Source organism: Eschrichtius robustus, chromosome 7 (assembly GCF_028021215.1).
Source record: "Eschrichtius robustus isolate mEscRob2 chromosome 7, mEscRob2.pri, whole genome shotgun sequence".
Lineage (NCBI taxonomy): Eukaryota > Metazoa > Chordata > Mammalia > Artiodactyla > Eschrichtiidae > Eschrichtius > Eschrichtius robustus.
The window spans coordinates 133,889,697-133,910,237 of NC_090830.1; the positions used below are offsets into that span (position 1 = coordinate 133,889,697).

General features: G+C 44.7%; 1 protein-coding gene across 3 annotated transcripts in view; it reads right to left on the reverse strand.

Annotated features, from left to right (window-relative positions):
* The window catches only part of C7H10orf90 (chromosome 7 C10orf90 homolog), a 232,427-nt gene that overhangs the window by 93,502 nt on the left and 118,384 nt on the right, over positions 1-20,541 (reverse strand). Inside the window, exon 1 of one of the 3 annotated variants that reach the window (XM_068549079.1) lies at positions 872-893. The exons of the other annotated variants lie outside the window; for them this stretch is intronic. Within the exon in view, the coding sequence (XP_068405180.1) occupies positions 872-893 (22 nt within the window). Of the gene's footprint in view, positions 1-871; positions 894-20,541 lie in introns of those variants that run through there. 3 annotated transcript variants of the gene reach the window in all.

A 20,541-nucleotide genomic window follows, 5' to 3' on the forward strand; every position in this document is an offset into this window, starting at 1 on the left:
CAGGATAGAAAGCCTTAAAATAAGCCTCCTTCTCCTTCCTGGATGTGGCTGCTTCATGGTCTCCGTGACTTTGGCCTTGGATGACACCTGCCCAGCTTTCCCAGGGGGCTAACTCCTCTGCACGGCTCAAGACCACCTCCTCTCAGAAGGGCTCCTAGGCCTGCCCCCACCCCACATGCCTTCCAACCTGTGTTGCCACCTGTATTCATTTCCTAGAGCTACCATAACAAATTACCACAAACAAGGCAGCTTAAAACAATGGCAATTTATTCCCTCAGGGTTCTGGAGGTCAGACGTCTGACACCAAGGTGTTAGTAGGGCCGTGCTCTCTCTGCAGAATCCAGGGGAGAATCCATCCTTGCCTCTTCCTAGCTTCTGGTGGCTGCTGGCCACCCTTAGCACCCCTTGGCTCGTGGCAGCATCACTGGTCTACCTCCATCCTCACATGGCCATCTTCCCTGTGTCTCCAAATCCCTCTGTCTTTATCATGACCCCAGTCGCTGGATTGACGTCCCATCCTAGCCCAGTATGACCTCATCTGCAAAGACCCCATTTCCAGATAAGGTCCCATTCACAGGTCTGGGGGTTAGGACTTGAACACGTCTTTGGGGGGGACACAATTCAACCCAGCACAGCGCTCCCTGACAGGCTGGCATCACCGTGTGTCCTCGCTACGCTGGCCTGTAATCGTCTGTTCTGAGTCTGCCCCCCAGGTTGACAGAGGCCGGTAGAGGACGTCTCACCGTCACCTTCGCCCTGTGCGCAGCATGGTGCCTGCCAACTGAACACATTCGCTGAGTGTCGACTGAACGAACAGATTATTTTATATTTCGCTAAGAGTTTTATCTGTGGGAAAAAAATCAGAACATACCTTCCTCTGACAGTTTGATCATATCCCACGGATGTTTCAGAGACATTTTACTTAGATTCAAAGGTCTTTTAATGACAACGATGCGCTCGGCGAAAGGAAAGAAAAGTCGGCCACAGTTTACATCTGCAATTCCTCTCAGAATGAGTCAGGCTCCCACCTTCCGCGCTGGGCTGAGGAACCTCCAAACACTCTACCTGTGATGAAGTCACCAGAATGTTTCCATGGCAACTGGGGAGGGGGTGGGGTGTCCACCCTGTGCTATTTCTCCTGAGCAGGAACAGCAATCATCACTTTGACATTTATACCTGAGGCTTTGTTAGCAAGCAAAACACGTTTGCACAACCATTAAAGTTTTCTGCAGAGCACTGTTAGATGTGAGACAAAGAACTACTGCCTACAGTCAGATACACATTTCCCCTCAACTTCTCATTACTTTTTTATTTTTCACCTTGTTTTGGTGATGCTGGTTCTCTTGCCAGGCAGCATTTTTACTGTGGAAATGTTCCCTTAGTATTAAAATACATTCAGGTAACACCACCATGTTAATTTGTTTACCCTACTTGTAATATGTGTTACCGACTTTTGCAAACCGGTTTACCTAGAAAATTGGGCAACACAGCAGTCTGTTTACTGTGCAAGCTATTATAAGAATGATCAACTCCTACAATTTAATAAAACACCTTTGACACTAAATTATAATGAATATTATTTTCTAATGTATACCCAATCACGTTTGAGGTAGCTTATAATTAACAACACAGATAAAAACCAGCCAAACCGTGATAAAAGAAGCAAGTAATGAGCTGGAGAAATCACTGGACCATAAAGCCTGGGCTAAAGATGACCCTGGCACAGAAGAATCACAAACTAAGGGTGAGTTTGCAGCAGCCAAGGCCAAAGGGGGGGACGTGATAAACTGCATAACTCATTGCCTTTCAAATGAAATACACCGTTTCATACAGAGAGTGGTTTTATCCCCTGGGACAAGGCATTGATAGCATGGGTCTTTATATAAATGGGCAGCACCTCTGTAAGCTGGTTCGTAAACACCAGGACAATGTAAATTTCACTGGACAACCCCAAGGTGCTTTGAGTCGGGTCAGTGTCACTATTACGCCATCACGGCTAAAATTTATGGTGTGATCACAGCAAGACAGATATTGGATACAAAGGTTATCTCCTTTAACACTCAGAATGACCTTTGGAGGAGAGCACAATTATTATCCCCATTTTACAGATGAGAAGGCTGAGCCTGGTTGAAGTAACCTGCCAATCATTACCTGTCCAATAAGCTTCAAGCTGAGAGTTTGCAATATTAATGATCACTGCACAGGTAGAAAAGGTAGAAATGGAGCGGAATCTGTAGGGTCTGATAACCTCTCCTATGAAGCTTGAGAAAGTGGACGGAGCAGCCTGGGTTTGGGCGTCAGAGGAGCTCCCTCACTCTATCGCTGTTTGCTCCTGACTTAAAGGGGCAAACTGAAGGGCTGAGAACTATGAAAAGTTTGCACGGGCCCAGCACGCTGCCTGTCAATATCGGGCCCCCCCAAAAATGGAACGTGTTATTAGCTGCAGTTTTACATAATTTTCATCTCTTCCAGAAAACGATGGAGTATAATACAGACCTGCCCAATAATGAATAAAAACCTGCCCACTAATTCTGTCTACTCGGGCTCTAGCTGATTCCTGAGACACCCGGAATCGGAGGCACCGTGCCTCTGCCCTTGGTGCCCGGGCATGGTTCTGGGGTCTGCCTTTCTGTGGCAGGAGCATGGTCCCCCCCTGGAGGACCGGGTAAGACCACCGGGTGCAAGGACCCTGCAACTGAATATGCTCGCACGCATGCGCCAGCCCTCTAAACCGCGAGGCCCCGCCCACATGGGTGGCATCGGCGGGATCACGCCACAACCTCAGTTCTGCCAACAGGTACTGGGAATCTGACGTCTTTGAGGACCTAGGTCAGGTGCTGGGCTAACAAAGATGAATAGAGCACAGGAGTTCCCATCTATAAAGAGCTCAGAGTCCGATGAAGGAATAAGACGCACAACGAGACCTTTTTCAATGCAACATGGATTTGATTATTTCCTCTTATGGGCTTCCACCCTCCCTTTACTTGTGGTAAAATACACAAAATTTACCATCTTAGCCATTTTTAAGTGTCCAGTCCTGTGGCATTAAGCACGTCCATCTACACCGGGTTGGGCAACCATCACCCCCGTCCATCCACAGAACTTTTTCATTTTCCCAAACTGGAACTCTGTCCACCTTAAGTCATAACCGTTTCCCCCTCCCCCAGCCCCTGACCACCGCCCTTCTACTTTCTGTCTCTATGAATTTGACTGCTATAGGGACCTGAAATGAGTGGAATTATACAGTGTCTGTCTTGCTGTGACTGGCTTATTTTACTCAGCCTAATGGTCTTCAAGGTTCATCCATGTTGTTTCATGTGTCAGAATCTCCTTCCTTTTAAAGGTGAATAGGAACTTCGCTGGCGGCCCAGTGGTTCAGATTCCATGCTTCCACTGCAGGGGACGCGGGTTCGATCCCTGGTCCGGGAACTAAGATCCTGCATGCTGCGCAGCACAGCCAAAAAAAATTTTTTTTAATAAAAAATTTAAAGAGGTAAATAATATTCCATTGCATGGATGGACCATACTTTGTTTATCCATTCATCTGTCGATGGACACTTGGGTTGCTTGCTCCTTTAGGCTATTATGAATAATGCTGCTGTGAACATGGCTGTACCAGTATCACTTCGAGTCCCTGCTTCCAGTTCTTTCTACAGGTTGTCTTCTGCCTTTCATTCTGTGGTCCTGCCTTGGTCATATAACCCGACATTTTCTTAGCAATCACTAGAGTCTTTTTTGAGGGGTACGTAGGGCAAAGAGATAGCTACATGGGTAGATAAGTTTAGTAGTTGTCTTAAAAGAACTATCCTTTCCTCCCTTCCTACCCACGTGCATGGGGAGAAGGAGTGGGTCTTGTTTTAAGCCCTTGACCGGGGGAAGCAGTTAAGCACAGGTTGTCTCTGACATGTAACCCAAACGTCTTCAACGTGGGCTCCAACCTGAAAAGGAAAGAAGGTGCCACCTCCCCCCCCTCCCCTCCCCCCCAGAAAGGACTCTGTGAGCTGGGAGGCAGCCCAGGTCCGAGAAGACCAGGGCCTGTGCAGGGGGGTGAGGGGTCTGCTGAACTTTCTGGGAACATGCAGCCTCACCTAAGCAGAGGGCCTGGGTGTGGGCAGCAAGAAGGGGCAGTGGGAGAGGTGGAAAGAGGAGGAGTTTTCCTTTCTTTTGGTCCTAACACAGCACGATTCAGCAGGACAAGTCCAGACAAGCAGCTGAGACACTGCTCAGCTGTGGCCTGAGCCAGTCAGCGCCCCTTGGGCTCAGCTTCCCCATCTGTGACATGAGGAGTCGCGTCACACGCGGGGCCTCCAGGACGCCACCTGGCTCCGCCAGGAGTCTTGCCCACGATGGCTGGGCCGTGAGGTGCTGGGGACGTTGGAGGGAGGGCGTGTGGGAGCCGCATCTCCGCTTCAGCTTGCCTCTGTCGTAAACTGGCACGTGGCGTCGTGACACCGTCTCGTCTTCAAGGAACAGCGAGCTCACTGGACAAGCATCATCGCTACCCTGCACTGAACGTCAGGGAGCGGTTTGATCTCAGAGGTGACCGTTTCTGCCCCCCCAGGTCCCCCCAGTTGAGATCCAGGCTGCAGTGGGGCCCCGATCACCTGCTGGTTATCTAGGCAGCTTTCTGCAGGATGAGCAGGGGTGGATTGTGTGCCTTTAGTCCGGCGCTGGATCACAACCGACACACAAAGAAGAAAAATGGGACGTCGTTGGAACCTCCTGCAAAAGAACCTGGGGCCACATCTGGCCCAGCTGCAAAGCCACATGCTCCAGACAGACCAGCAGAAGCTGTCGGCTCAGGGTTCATTCTGTAAACAAGCCACCAAAATATTTTCATAAGATGTCAGAATGGATTTCCTCTCCTTCATGAGGGGCAATGTAGCTCTTGTTTGTGGGGCTGTGGAGCTTCTTGATTCTTGTCCTTTCAGCTGCCTCGGCCAGAGCCTGTCTGGAGCCTGGAGCAGGAGCCCACAGAGACGATCACACGTTCTGCCATGAGCTGGACAACTGAGGTCCGTGCGGTGTCTGAAGCTCCAAGTTGTAAGTCTCCCATTATAGGAGCCATTGGCCACACGCTGCACATCGGGGGTCTGGGGAGAGAGCTGCTGTCACGGAACCGTATCCAAGAGCCCAGCATTCAAGGAAAAAAACCCATGCTTGGAGGTGCTCACACCCTACTGCCGTTATCCTGTATTCCTACCTGGAAAGCCGAAGTGGCCTCTCTACTGAATTCGCCAGCAGCTCATCAGCTGTGCTGCACAGTTAGAACGAGGCTGGTATTCTCTCTGGCTGTGATTTTTGTTTTGAGCTGTCGTTGCTGAATGGAGAAAAGATCTTAGCACTCTGTGTCCCCTACTAGTCCCTCCTGCTGTTAACAGATCCAAAACTTAGGCAGGAACAACTGTCCCCTTATAGGTAGAGCCTTGTCCTCGCCTGCCGCTTTACAAAAAAAGGAAACAGAGGCTCAAAGAGGGGCAGGGCTTGCCAGAGAAGCTCTCAGCTGGGAAGCGGCAGAGTCAGGCTTGCTCAGTTGAGTCTAATAAAGACCCCAGATTGCTGGCTGTCAGTCAAGTTATCTTCTAACCACACCCTGTCTAGCTGGGCTGAGCTGCCCTCTCCCTGTAGTTGATTCTTTAAAAAATAGAATTCACATACCATAAAACTTATCCTTTAAAGTGTAAAATTCAATGGTTTCTGTATAGTCACAGAGTTGTGCAACTATCACCACAATCTAATTCCAGAACATTTTCGTCATCCACAAAAGAAGCCCCGTACCCATTACTCCCCATCCTTGGAAACCACTAACGTATGTTTTCCGGATTTGCCTATTCTGGACATTTCATAGAAATAAAATCATAAGTGTGTGGGCTTTTGTGTCTGGCTTCTTTCACTGAGTAACATGTATTCAAGGTTCATCCATGTTGTAGCATGTGTCAGAATTTCATTCCTCTCTATGGCCAAATAATACTCATTTTGTATCAAGGTTCATACTGTATGGATAGAGCACATATTGTGCATCTACTTATTAACTGACGAACACTTGGGTTGTTTCCACTTTTTGGTTATAGTAAACAATGCTACCATGAACATTTGTGTACAAGGTTTTATGTGGACACAGGTTTTCTTTCTCATGGGATATATACCTAAGGGTGGAATCGCTGGGTCATATGGTAACTACATGTTTAACTTTTTGAGGAAATGTCAATCTGTTTGACTGCACCATTTTACATCCTCACTAGCAAAGTATGAGGGTTCCATTTTCCCCATCTTTGCCAACACTTGTTATTACCCATTTTTTAAATTACAGCCTCCTAGTGGCTATGAGGGAGTATCTCATTGTGGGTTTGATTTGCATTTCCCTGATAACTAATAATGTTACGCATCTTTTCATGTGCTTACTGCCCATTTGCAATCTTCTTTGGAGAAATGTCTATTCAGGTCCTTTGCTCAAATTTTAAGTTGGGTTATTTGTCTTTTCACAAAAGCAGCTCTAGGAAAAAGAAGACTATCATGCTCCCCATTCCCCTTCCCCTCAAATGAGTGAAAGGAACAACAGTGATTCCCAGACCCCCCTAAGGCAGCACCTCATTTCTATGCACCTTCAATGATAGCAGCATTACTGCATGAAGGCTTAAGAGAATGTTCTTGGTGTTCCACAGATATGGGCTTGAATCTAGCTTGAACACTTATAAAGTTTGTGAGTTAGACGACCCACCTAACTTCTCAGCTTCCCCATCTCCCAAACAGGGATCACGATATCAATTCACTGGATTGGTGTGAGAGCTAAGAGAGGAGACATACTGAAAGCCCTCAGCATGTGACTTGTCACATGGAAAATACCCAATAAAATTCATTTCCTTATGTATCCAGCAAATATTTTTATAGCATCACCATGGGGCAGGCACTGGTCTAGATCCCAAAGTCACAGCAACAGGCAAAACAGAGGGAAAATTTCTGCCTTCATGGAGATTATATGCAGCTTACCATTCTAGCAAAAGTTAATGATGCTGTTATTATTATAATTCGACATTTTTACTCTTGATTGCAAAATAAGTACAGGCTCACCAGAAACTAGAATGACAAGATAAAAGAAGTTTCACTAATGAACTTGAACTTTAGAGAGACGAGGCATTAGCTTCAGTAATTACGGCTCTCCTGCCAGTGCCCCAGCATGGCCTTTCTTCTATACTTGCACAGAGACATGAAAGGGGAGAAGCCACTGGCAGTGGCTCACGAATGTGAAAAAAGGTGCAAACACCAAGATTCAGCACTTCCAGGTGTCCAGGGAAAAGGAGGGATAACACACACTTACCAATCTGGGGGAGGGAGTTAGAAGCCTAAGAACAGATCATTAAAACCAAAAATAGGATAAAGAAGTAAATGAGAAGTGTGCTTGGGAAGAAAGAGTGAGCAGAGCAGCTCTTGCAGCTTGAAAAGCCGGTCCAGCGGGGCTGGGTGGGACTGAACATGAAATTGAATGGAGAGTAAAACTGCTGGCCTTGAGAACTCTTCTGTGGAGTGGGAGCAAAATCCACCGCAGCAAATGAGGCTGAGGAATCACGGGAGATGCTGCTGTGTTTGGAGGTCGGCAGTTCTGCATGGGAAACACAGGAAGCCGACCTGCACTCAAGGCCAGCTCCGCCACGGACCGGCCGTGTCAACTAACGAGTCACCGACCTTCTCTTTGTTTGCTCATCTGCAAAACAGGTTCAGCAATTCTGACCTCATCAAGCAGGTTAGACTCTCAACTCCTTCTAAAGAACATTCCCACCACCTGGGAAGTAAGGCCTCTAGGATAACCCAGTGGTTGACTCCCAGCCTACTGTGGGGTTTTCTGAGATGTCCAGACGACGGCAGCCTCTTTGTGAGTGTGAGGCGATAGGTCAAACCTAGTTAGAGAGGAAAATCGATAAGGCTACTATTTGGAGAAAGATACACAAATAGGCAGGGGAGAGGTATTTGCCCTATCAGATATCAAAAGTTACTTTAAAGATGTAGAAAAAAGATAGTGCACTGCTATAGGAATAAATAGAAACAGACTAATGGAAAAGAATAAAGAACCCAGAACGAGACCCTTACATATACGAAAATGTGAAAAATAATGAGGTGGTTTGGATAAAAACAAAATATAATAACTGATGCTGGGAGAATTAGTTATTATTTCCAAAACCAAATCAGTTCCATACTTCTTACCGTACCCACAAATCAACCCCAGAGCCTCTAAAAACCTAAATATGGATGATAAAACTTAAAGACCTTTAAGAGATAAAATAGTTAATATCCTTATGATCCTGGGTAGGAAAGGATATCTTTAAAATGTTCCCAAAGCAAACACTACTAAATAAATTCAAGTATTTTTAATTCAAGAATCTCTGACCATCAAGAGATGTGATAAAGAGAGAAGACAGACTACGAATTAGAAAAAGATATTTGTAACCCATATAACAGACAATGAAAGGGTTAGCATCAAAACTAATTTTAAAAACTCCTGTTAATTAATTTGAGAAACAGTAGTAACCCAATGGAAAAAATGGGCAAAAGGACAGAACAGGCATTTCTCGGAAGAGAAACGGTCACTAGGCAGCTGAAAAGATATCCAACCTCATTAGTAAATAGAGGAAGGAAAAGAAAATCACAGCAAGAGACCATGGTCACATCTACCTGATTGGCAAAAAGTCCACAATATTAGATATCAGTAAAGCTGTGAGGCAACAGCAATTCCCATGCATGGCTGGTGAGCGTGAACTGATACTTGAAAAATAACCCAGTAAAAGTGAGGATGAGCGATTTTGCTCTTATTTACAGTATTTCATCAAAATCTAACACTTCATTGATTATAAGATGGACAATTACTTTATGCATCACCAAGAAAGGGAAAAAAAGCTGCTCATTTATATCCTAAGATGCCACTAATTTTAATACACATTCTGATTTCAGATATATTAAAATATAAAAACACATCTTAGAATAAATGAAATATGGTATGTAAACAAAAGAAACTCTTCCTCATCTGCACTGGGGTCTATAAGACTGTCCGTAGCATCATAGTTTTGTTTTTTTTTTTAAATTTTATTTATTTATGTATGGCTGCGTTGGGTCTTCGTTGCTGTGCGAGGGCTTTCTCCAGTTGCGGCGAGCGGGGGCCACTCTTCATCGCGGTGCGCGGGCCTCTCACCATCGCGGCCTCTCTTGTTGCGGAGCACAGGCTCCAGACGCGCAGGCTCAGCAGTTGTGGCTCACGGGCCTAGCTGCTCCGCGGCATGTGGGATCTTCCCAGACCAGGGCTCGAACCCGTGTCCCCCGCATTGGCAGGCAGACTCTCAACCACTGCGCCACCAGGGAAGCCCGCATCATCGTTTTTAATGGCAAAAAAAACCTGGAAACAACGAAAATGTTCTTTGACCGGAGAATTTATAAATCAATTGTGAGATAGTTAACTATCCATCAGTGAAAATATATAAACTACAGGTACATATATTAATATGGCTGACAAAAAAACAAATTAAAATAAGAGTAGAAATCAATGAAAGAACAGAAAAAAAACACAATAACAGAAAAAAATAACAAAATCAAAAGTTGGTTTTGGGGGGAAGGGGGAATCAACAAAATCAATCAAGAGAATATTCAAAAACACATGCAAATAGCCATTGTATGTTGTCATTCCCTCCCAGCCTCCTTGTCTCTAACTTGACCTCTGGCTCTATCTGCCTCTGGTGGGTAACTTTATGATGATCCTCTTGGGTGGTCGTGATGTTCAGTGGGTGAGCTGCTGCCTCCTTGCCAATCTCACCTTCCAAGAGGCCCTGGAGCCTGAGCTCTGAGGCCCCTCCCAGTGGCTGGCATCACCACTGCATCTTTTTCTCATTCCCAGCACTTCCTTGGCCCCAGGAACTCAGAGAAGACAATTCCCTCACGCTCTCTGAGCTTGAGCCTGGAGTCTTTAGTGGGCTTGATCAAAGCGGGGTCACCCCAGATCAACCCCAATAAGTGCAGTCAGGACTCATATGCAGAGTGAGCACAAAGCAAGTGTTCTTAAAAAAATATATATCTTGCTACTATATTGCTAAGCCCCATATAAACCCAGCAGGACTCTCGACAGTGGCGTTCTGGGATCCTCTCTCAGCTTCACAGATAATATTCACATCTGCTTATGCTTAAATCTCTTCCCAACCATATCATACCCATGTCAAGGTGGTAATATCTTTCCTAAGTTCTCTAAACATAGAAGTAAGTCCCTCTCAACTCAGTGGAAATCTGTCTTATCATTTAAGGCTCAGCTCAAACTATTTCCCTCTAGAAGCTTTCACCCCCGGAAAAAAACAAACCAGTTGTTCTTCTGTGTTTCCAGGGCACTTTTCCACATTGCACTGTAGTCATCTGTGCACCGTAACCTCCTGGGGGCAACAGCCTCCATCTTTGTATCCCGCACCCCCAAATCTTGTGCTTGGGGAGATAAAGCAATGAGGAATGAACTCTGACATTGGAGGACCTGACCCCAACTCTGACTTTAGCAAAGTTAACCTCTCAGAGCCCGTTTTCCATCTGTGAAATGAGAAATTGATGGAATTGCTTCCTGCGCGGGAAACTCTCAGCACAAGTGCCTGGCATATGGCAGAAGCTGTGAAGTGGCAGCTGCCCATCAGTATAAGAGCTGATGACATGTTTGCTGAACTGGGCTGAATGACGTGCTGTTTCTCCAGGCGTGGACCCAAACCACGGTGTTCAGCTGGCACCTCTTGAGGCCAGGATCCCCGTAAGAGCTGGGGCCAGACTGGACCAGAGCCCCCAGGATGTATCTGCATATAAAGTGGCGGAAGGAGGAAACACAGTGACCCATTGTGAGGGGGAGGTACCTGCTCTTTCTCCCTCCCCTCACCCTTCCTTGGAGCTCCAGACACAGCTATGCCCTCCTGTTGAGGAATTTCCCTCTTGCCCACCAGATCAGCCTCCCTGGAGAAGACCTTGGCTTTTCACATCCAGGGTACCAGTCCCGTCCCACCAAGGCCCCACCCCGACCCCTGAGACATCAGGGGCCACCTGCTCGTGCAAACCCAGTCTGTTTGGCGTTTCATATTCTGTGCTTCCAATATAGGCCTCAGCACGTCCACCTCTTGTGCCCTAACTACTTCTCTGGTTTATCCCTTGAGAATTTCTGGGCATCTTCTCTCTGCCATTTCATTTTCTTTGGCATCACATCTGCCATTCTCCACCATGCCTGCTCTTAACATTGTAACTGGGCATGTCTGCTTCCAAATCTCTCAGTTCTTTGGATCTGGCTGGAAGCTGTTCTGCCAAACAGCGGCTATTGCTGCGTTTGGGATACCCGGTCCCTCATTTCACAGGAGTATTGCTGGTGTAACCAAGATCCAATAGACGCAGACAGCTCTCTTATGACATCCGTAGAGACAGCTTCCCTACAGCTCTCTTTCACTCCCAAAGGGAGAAAAGATAATAGTGCCACTGGGTCCACATGACTTTCATTTTTCTCATAAGAATATAGAAATTTCTAGAATGAATTCCAGGTTTCTTTGTTGTTGTTGTTTTCCGTCTGCTTCCCACCCACCCAGCTAACTGTCAGAAATGGGGAGTATCTGGTGGATTTGGAAACTTCCAGCAAGCTCCTGTTCATCATGCACCCACACAGCGGGAAGAGAGCACTGCCTTTGCATACCCAGGGGTCTGCACATGGCTGTTTCCTTTGGTAAGTCTCTGTGGAAGTCACAGCCACCCCTTTAGCACCTTCCCCCCACCCCACCTCCAGCTCCTCAGGAGCAGAAACAGGCCACTTCCACCTCACTGAGAAGAAAATGGTACCCAGGTGGCTTGCTCAGGGCAACTAAGCTCCCGCTCATGAAGAGCTACCTATTTTCATTTCAGTCTCAGGAAATCTGTAAACAGATCCCCACCATCTTAACAGATTCCTGCTACAAGACTGTAAAACACAAAGTTGTGCTCACACCTCTATCAATCAAGTGCATTGTTCGAACTGACTGGATGGAAAGCAAACACTGAGAAAAGTATTCGCAATTCAAACCACGGCTACAGGAATGCTGATTCAATAGAGAGTTTTTTCTAAAAATTCATTTTTTCTTTAGTCTGCCTTGCATCTTCCCATCAGAAATAAATGAGGAGGAAATAGGGCTATTTCTTTTGCAGGTGACAGAGACACAGTCTCCTTCTTCACCTTCCTCAGTCAGGACTTTCCCTTCTAAGCATCCTCATTAGGCAACACTGGATGAATAGCGATAAGCCATAAAACCCCCATAGGAAGCACGGCTGTCCTTGAACTTCTAATGCCTGCTGGCTCAGGCCCACATTAGGCAGGAGTGCTAAAATCCCTGCCAGGGGTTCCTCATCTCCAAGAACAATCTGAGCTGTCACTACAGAGCCCACGATTAGGTGACAGGTAGAGCAGAATCCTACAAGAGGGTGGCGACCAGGGGAGCAGGCAAGCCCCCATTTGCATGTTACCGGTTCTGGAAGGGGTCTCTGCGGTGGTCCTGCACTGGGATCAGGGGCCATTGAGATCAGAAACCAGGTCTTCAGTCTGGGACACCCAGACCCAGTGTTTGTCACAGGACATCCTCTCTCTGTCAATGTGGGGCTGTGATACAACTTTGAACTTGGCCTTGATACAACTTTGAACTTGGGAGAGGGCCGAGGTCGGGGCGGTGGCAGTAAGAGGCCGTGGGCAGTGAACACGCCTTAGCAAACACGCTCCAGCAGTCATCCCTAGTCTCGATTCTGTCCTAGACTTCAGGAAAGAGTAAAGATTGCTCCGCTTTCCTGAGTGCAGCTGGCATTCAAACCCAGCCCTGCCCGACTCTAACCAATCTTCCCCACCAAGCTACACTGGCCTCAAGGAAATCTTTTCAGCCTGTGCTCTCAACACCGAGACCGTCCACTGCAAACCATGCGTAAAGCTGTATTTGTGTTCTTCCAGACCAGACTGCCCTTGAATTCTTTCAGAGCCTGAGTCTGATAAAACATCTGCCAATCAAAGGCAGCCCTGAAGATCCTGCAGCAGGAAGCCTGGCCCGTGAGGAGACTGGGCCCTCCATCAGGCAGCTTTTGTATTTCCCCTAAAACAGAAAGCTTCCAAGGGCTGGATTTGGCAAGTCCATTATCTTGCCAAGTCCTCAGAAGCTGGAATAGGAATGCCTGAGATTAAACAAACGTGGGGACGTAAAAATAAAGGGGACTGTAAGTGGGTTTGGTGCTTATCTTCTTTTCCAACAAAAGATAACAGGTAATTGCTTTTTTATCACTAGCACTTGAAATTTGAAAGCAGAGAAGGAGAGAGGCTTGATATCACATCTAAACTTTGCAGTCCATAGATCCTTAACTTCCACTTCTTCTGCTAAGGACCAATAATCAGACTGCCCTGGTGCTCACACAATCCAATACAAAAAAGAGCCAAAAAGCAACAAAGGACATGTCACCATGTCATTTCCAACAGGAGGGATTTATGTTTAGATTTTGTGAACTGATTACATATATGCATTCCCTCTCCGCCCTGCACCCCTCCCCCCCAAAAGTTCTAAACTATCATCAATTCTCTAAACGTAAGCTTTACCAAAGAAGAGACGTTCTCACAAGGGGAATGAGATGGTTTGTGGATTTCCCAGGAAATGATAAAGCTGTTGCCTAGCAACCCAGCCCCCCCCAGACTCCAGCCTGTTACCTGGCTCTTGTGAAAATGGAACATCTTTAATAGACACAGCTATTGCCTGCAGCTGCCTGAGCAAAGCCTTTGCAGGGGAGCCTTCCTTTCTCTCCTCCCTCGTGCTTTCCCGGTGACAGCGGGCGAGCACCAAAGTCTCGTGTCTGAGCTTCACTGGCTGTTTTCCTTTAAGATTAAGATCCTTGGATTTCTCACCACTTTCAAGGTTTCCCTGTGACTCGGCTCAACAGAAATTGACTCTTCTGTCTAAAAGTTCTCTGGATGCTCAAGAATGTCTATGGCCCAGCAGAGAAAGTGCATCTTTCATCTGGTGACAATTCTCCAGGCTTTGATTTATTATTGAAAATTTTGAAATTGATAATATGTACTGTATATTGTCTTGGGTTGAATTATGTTCCCTGCCCACCCCAATTTATATAATGAAGTCCTAACCACCAGGACCTCTGAATGTGACCTTCTTTGGAGACAGGGTCTTTGCAGAAGTAATCAGGCCGAAATGAGGTCCTTAGGGTGGGCCCCTAATCAATATGATTGGTGTCCTAATAAAGACAGAAAATTTAGACACACTGACACACAAGGGAGAGTACCATGTGAAGGTGAAGGCAGAGATTGGGGTGATGCTTCTACAAGCCGAGGAAAGTCAGAGATGTGCCAGGAAACCACCAGCAGCTGGGAGAGAGGCCTGGAACAGATTCCCCCTCACGGCCTCAGAAGGAACCCACCCTTCCAACACATTGATTTTGGACTTTTAGCCTCTGGAACTATGAGAGTAAATTTCTATTGTTTAAGTCACCCAATTTGCCACACTTTGTTTTGGCAGCCCTCGGAAACTGATACTCATGTTTCCCACAGACTGTGTACTGTGACAGGCATTTTCCTTTCTCATTGAACTCTCACAGCGACCCACGTAGGACAAACTGTCTTTAGCACATAAGGAAGCTGTGGCTTAGGGAAGTGAACTTACTTGTCCAACAGCCCACAGTTCCTAAGTGAAGGAGCTGGAATTCAAATTCAAGTTGAAACACCATGGAAACCCATGCTCTTAACCGCCATGGTATTCCCCCTCTGCTGATTCTAGATGTAGCTTTCCGCGTCATCCCACAGTGAGGGGTTTCCTCCCAAAGTCGCTAACAGCACAGCCAGCTGCTAACAGGGTAGGGAAACCCACAAAGCCAAGGCACTATGAAATATTCAACATGTTGACAGGAGGCATATTGCCAGCTGAGTGGGGGCCAGGAACTGGTCCTTGGCTGATGGGCAAGAGATTTCTGCTGCAGAAAGCTGAGCCTGGAGCGAAATTAGCTTTGAAGTTTATTAAATCTTCGTGTCTCTAGGGCCACGGGGAGAAAGAGCCAGGGGGTGGTTCCTGCAGTCCTGAGCTGAGCAAGGCGGCCTGGAGGGACCTTTCTACCCCACTGGCAGAGCAGGGCATTTTGGATGTATTTTTCACATTTGGAATACTCAGCAACTCTACTGGAATTTGGATTAGCGCATTTAGCAGGAAAAGCAAAACTGCTGTGAACACAGGCAAAAATCCACGCTAGGGTTCTGCTCTACAACAGAAAGAGGCTGAAATTACCACGAGCAGGTGAAGGTGAATGTATACTACAGACAAGGTCACCGCATTTGGAAAAACAAGCAGATAGGGGAGGGTGTGGAAGAATTCTTTATTGTTAATGGGAGTCTCTGTGGTAGCATTTTATGACAGGGGCAAAGGTTTCATATCAAGGAAGCTACCTCCATCTTCTACATTATTTAAAAGGTGAGATCGGATAAATAAATGCATTTTTGTGATTCTTCTGTCCACACAGACCTTCAGCCAAACTGCTGTGTAAATAACTTTATTATATAAATATAGTATAAAGGAGATATAAAAATCTGATTGAAACACTTAATGAAATAAAATAAATATAATGCTTATTTTGTGATTTTTATAAAACAGGCAAAATTTCTAAGACCAATGTATTTGGAAGAGCTTGTAAGCTAAATTTTTTCCCAGCATGCAGTCGTTAAACCCGCTGCTTGACTTCTGGCTATCATACAAATAATGATACTTGTTGTGACAAAACATGAAATGGCAAATAATGAAACTTTAGGACCTGGGGAACCAAGCACACATTCCCAAGGTCACCAGGGTGCTGCCAACACCGGAAGATAAAGAAGGAAGAGGCATGAAGTTGAAACGGAAGAGACAAAACTCTCATTATTTCAGATGATAGCACTACCCGCTTGTAAACCCAAGGATTTCATCTGAAAGCTTTTACAACTGCTAGGAGAGCTGAGTGATTTAACCACAATCAAAAGCAACCTCCAAGAATCAATAACTTTCATAAAGAGGGGAACTAATTAATTAGAAAACATCAGGAGAAAACAATTAACAATGGCAAGAAGACCCTAATACAGCCAGGAACACATCTAACATGAAATATGAAATACCTATGTCGAGAAAATCGTAAAACTATACTGGAGGAAATAAAAGAAAACCTAAGTGAATGGGGAGACACGACATGTTTCTGGATGAAAAAGTCAAAGGGTAAAGTCAATTCTGCCCAAATTAGTTTATAAATTCACATTTATCTAAAAACTGACAATAAATAACTAAATAATAGATGATCTGATTCATAAATGTATGTGGAAGAGAGAGAATGCATAAGAATACCCAAGACAGTTTTAATAATGTACAGTGAGCATGGGATATTGTCATACTACCTATTAAAACTCACTCTAATACTGTATTACTTAAAACCGTGTGGTCTCAGGAAAGGAAAAAATAGATAGATCAATTAGATGAAACAGAGAGTAAGACATCCACGTACATTTGGGAATTTACTCTATGAAGAGGACGTTCCAAATCAAAGGGAATAGGAGAGCATATAAAATTAGTAATCCATTTGAGGATAAAATAATGTTAATAACGTTATGGTCCATATTTAAAGACATACACAAAACTAAACTTAAAATGGATTAAAGGTGTAAACATCAAAAAGCGAAATTAAAAAATAATAATAGAAGAATATTTTTTGTAACAGTGGAAGTCTCTTAAAGAAGACAAAATATCCAGAGGCCATAAAAGATTAACAATTGAACTATAAAATAATGAGTAAGTTTTATATGACAAATGTTATTATATACAAAATTAAAAGACAAGCAACAGACTGAAAGAAAATATTAAAAGGATTAATACCCAGGCTATAAAAGTAACTCTTATGATTATATTAGAAGAAAACACTTTAGAAAAGTGAGTAAATGATTTGAACATGGATTCTATAGAAAAATAAATACAATAAGATAACATACATTGAAAAAAATGATAGGACTCTTTAGCAATTGGGCAACTATAAACTAAAACAACAACATTTAAATAAAATAAATTAAAACAATACCTTGTGCAGCAAAGAATATTATCAAGAAAGTGAAATCTACACAATGGGAGAAAATATTTGCAAATCACATATCTGATAAAGACTTAGAATCCAGAATATATAAAGAACACTTACAACTCAACAACAAAAAGACAAGCAACCCAATTTAAAAATGGGCAAAGAACTAGAACAGACATTTCTCCAAAGAAGCTGTACAAATAGCCAACAAGTACATGAAAAGATGCTCCACATTACCAGTCATTAAAGAAATGCAAATCAAAACCACAATGAGATACTACATCATATCCACCAGGATGAGTATAATTAAATCTAAAAGAAAGCAAAACAAAAAAACAGAAAATAACAAGTGTTGGTGAGGATATGGAGAAATGAACACTCCCTTACAGTACAGGTGGGAATGTAAAACGGTACAGCTGCTGTGGAAAACAGTTTCACGGTTCGTTGAAAAGTTAAACATATAATTGCCATGTGACCATATTACCTGACATACATACACAAAAGAATTGACAACAGGTACTCAGACAAATACTTGTACACTATATTTATATCAGCACTATTCACAACAGCCAAAAGATGGAAACAACCCAATTGTCCCTCATGGGATGAATGGATTAACGAACTGTCGCACATCTGTATGATGGAATACTACTCAGCCATAAAGAGGGATGAAGTACTGGTACCTGCTGCAACATGAGTGAACCTTGACGACATCAGACACTAAAAGTCACATATTGTATGACTCCCTTTATATGAAATATCCATAATAGGTAAATCCACAAAGATGAAGACAGATGAGTGGTTGCTAGGGACTGGGGGGAGGGGAGAAGAGGACATGACTGCTTAATGAGTACCGGGTTTTCTTTTGGGATAATGAAAATATTCAGGACTAGATAGAGATGATGGGAGCAAACATCATGAATGTGCAAAATGCCACTGAATTGTACACTTTAAAATGGTTAGCTTTTTGGTCCTGTGAACTTCCCTTCAATTAAAATCAACAATGAGATACCATATCTTTCTCTTAGTTTGGCGAACACACGCACCCCTATAAAAATTCAGTGTTAGGGTGTAGGAAAGTGGGTTCTTTCCACACTATTGGCTCAAATATAAATGGGCAGAGCACTTGGGGGAGGTAAATTTGGCAACATCTATCAATACTTAAGATGCACATGTCTTGTGAGCCATCAGTTTCACTTACAGGATTCAATTCCACACATGCCCCAAGATGTATATGTTCACGGGTACTTTCTTTGTTTAAAAAAAAAAAATGAAACAAAATAAAAAATTAATATCTGGCAATGGCTGGTGCTGATTTTGTTGAGCACCTCAAAGAAAAACCCAAAAGGCCATTTGGTCTCTAACCGCCCTTGAACATCCCTTAAATCACCCATAAATTACGTACATATGATTTGTGTAAACAACTCGGTACAGCAATAAAAATGTAAAAATGTATAATTTACACTACAATATATAATTCTATAAAGTGGTTGTAATAAAAATTAAATCACTCCAGTGCTATACTGCTTAGACACCCTTCAACAAATTTATAAATATTTAAACTTGCCAGCCTTGCCCATTGATGGATAAATGTCCCTGCACTTTGGCTCTTTCATCTGAAAAATGGGGATGTAACACCCCTGCCCCAAAGGGTCACAGAGAGGATACGGTGAGTTAATTCAGAGAAGGCCTGGCACTGTACTGGGTGCATCTTAAGCCTTGCAGTAAACGTGGTATATTACTAGCCTTTCAAAGGGTTGACATTCTGGAAGAGGAGGTTGATAATTGACAGATAATTTTAGATGATGTGACGTGATGAGGGCTCTGGCAGCTGTGGGCACAGGTCCTGTGGAGAACAGAGAAGGAGCACCGAGGGCAGGCTGACCACCCAGAGGACCCTCCCCATCACCTTTCAGGCCAAATGAAGCTGGTCATCAACCCCTTCCCTGAGACCAACGCTAATATGCTGCTCCCCACGGTCACAGATTTCATTTTTCCATGCCCGTGCTAGCTACCGTCAGCACATATGTTTAAGAATTCTCTGTGTTTGTTCTCTAGAAAATAAACTGTTAAAAAGAAAAATCAATGTTCATTAGCACAGCCATTACTTTCAAGAAAATCCTTTCTCAAGGAAAAGTGGTAGAGGACACCCGAAAGCTGGTATCAATCTGACCTTCCCTGCAGGACTGAGTGTGTTACTGACTCAGCTTCAAGGCTGTCATCTCGCCCCAGCTGGACACCAGGGGCACACAATGATGCTCAGGCAGCAGCAGCAGGTGGGTGAGGCTGGGGTGAAGCAGAGAGCCTCCCAGGAGGGTGGGTGTCCTCGGTTCAGCTGATGGAAGCACAGGTCTGGTGTTGCCAGACCTAGTTTTTGAAGAGAAACTCTAAGCCTGAATTTTCATGTGAAAATTCCCAATTTTTTAATATTGTCAACAAATTCAAAGTAAACAATAAAACACTCTTAGAGCCCGACAAAGTAATTCTGTGGGATGAACCTGGCCCCAGGGCCCCAGTTGGTAACTTTTGTGACATGTTTGGCCTTACAGGTTGGAAACTGTGCATCCGATGGTGTCACAGACCATGGCTGTGGATGTCACAAGAAAACAATCTGCTCCGTTCTTCAGGTCCAGCAAGCCCATCCTTGCATGTGAGTTGATTTCCCATCCCCAGCCTGTCAATCATCTGCCCCTGGGACTCGGCTCTATCCTCCCCTCCACACCATGCTCCCTTGCTGGCGGGATCATCATTTGAAATAACATCTGTAACTCCATACCTCATTAACAAAAATAAATCACAAGATGGCTTCCCCACCGAGAAAGCACACGAGAGTTTTGTTTTCCTTTCTACTTAAACAGTCAACAGGATTTGTGATATTCGGCATTTCCCCTTTGTCAGTAGAGCTTTTAGAAAGATTATCTTAAATGAATACACAGGAGAATGATGGAATCAGGGGGAGAAACTACACAGCCACCGGGCAGTGCTCAAGCAGAAGTGATTTTTCTTAGGTGAGGTGAGTGAATAATCACATAATGCATGGCCCGGGAGAGAAACTCTGAAAGCCACTCTTTCCCAGATGGTATAATGTGCCTGCCCTGCCCTGTCGATCCCACCGCATGTGCTGTCCAAAGGGTGGAGGACCTTTGATCCTCTGGTGATTTTTACTATCTTTTCCTCCCTCCTCATTAGCTCTGGCAGGGTGACTAATGTTCACGCCAATTTCTAGGCTAGGTTTTCCCATCCCTGGTGTAGGCGAAGTGATTTTTAAACACCACAGTCATTTTTAGAAGAGATACATGCTGAGCCATTATTTAAAAGATGTGGTGAGTGTTATCCTGTGAGTGAAGGTGACTTAGAGCCCAGCCAAGGTCATACATAATCATCCCACCCCCACCCCTGTGCCACGTCACAGAGGGAGTGACTGCACCCTGAACACCCACCTTCATCTAGCCCTCCTCTGACCTCTCCCATCCA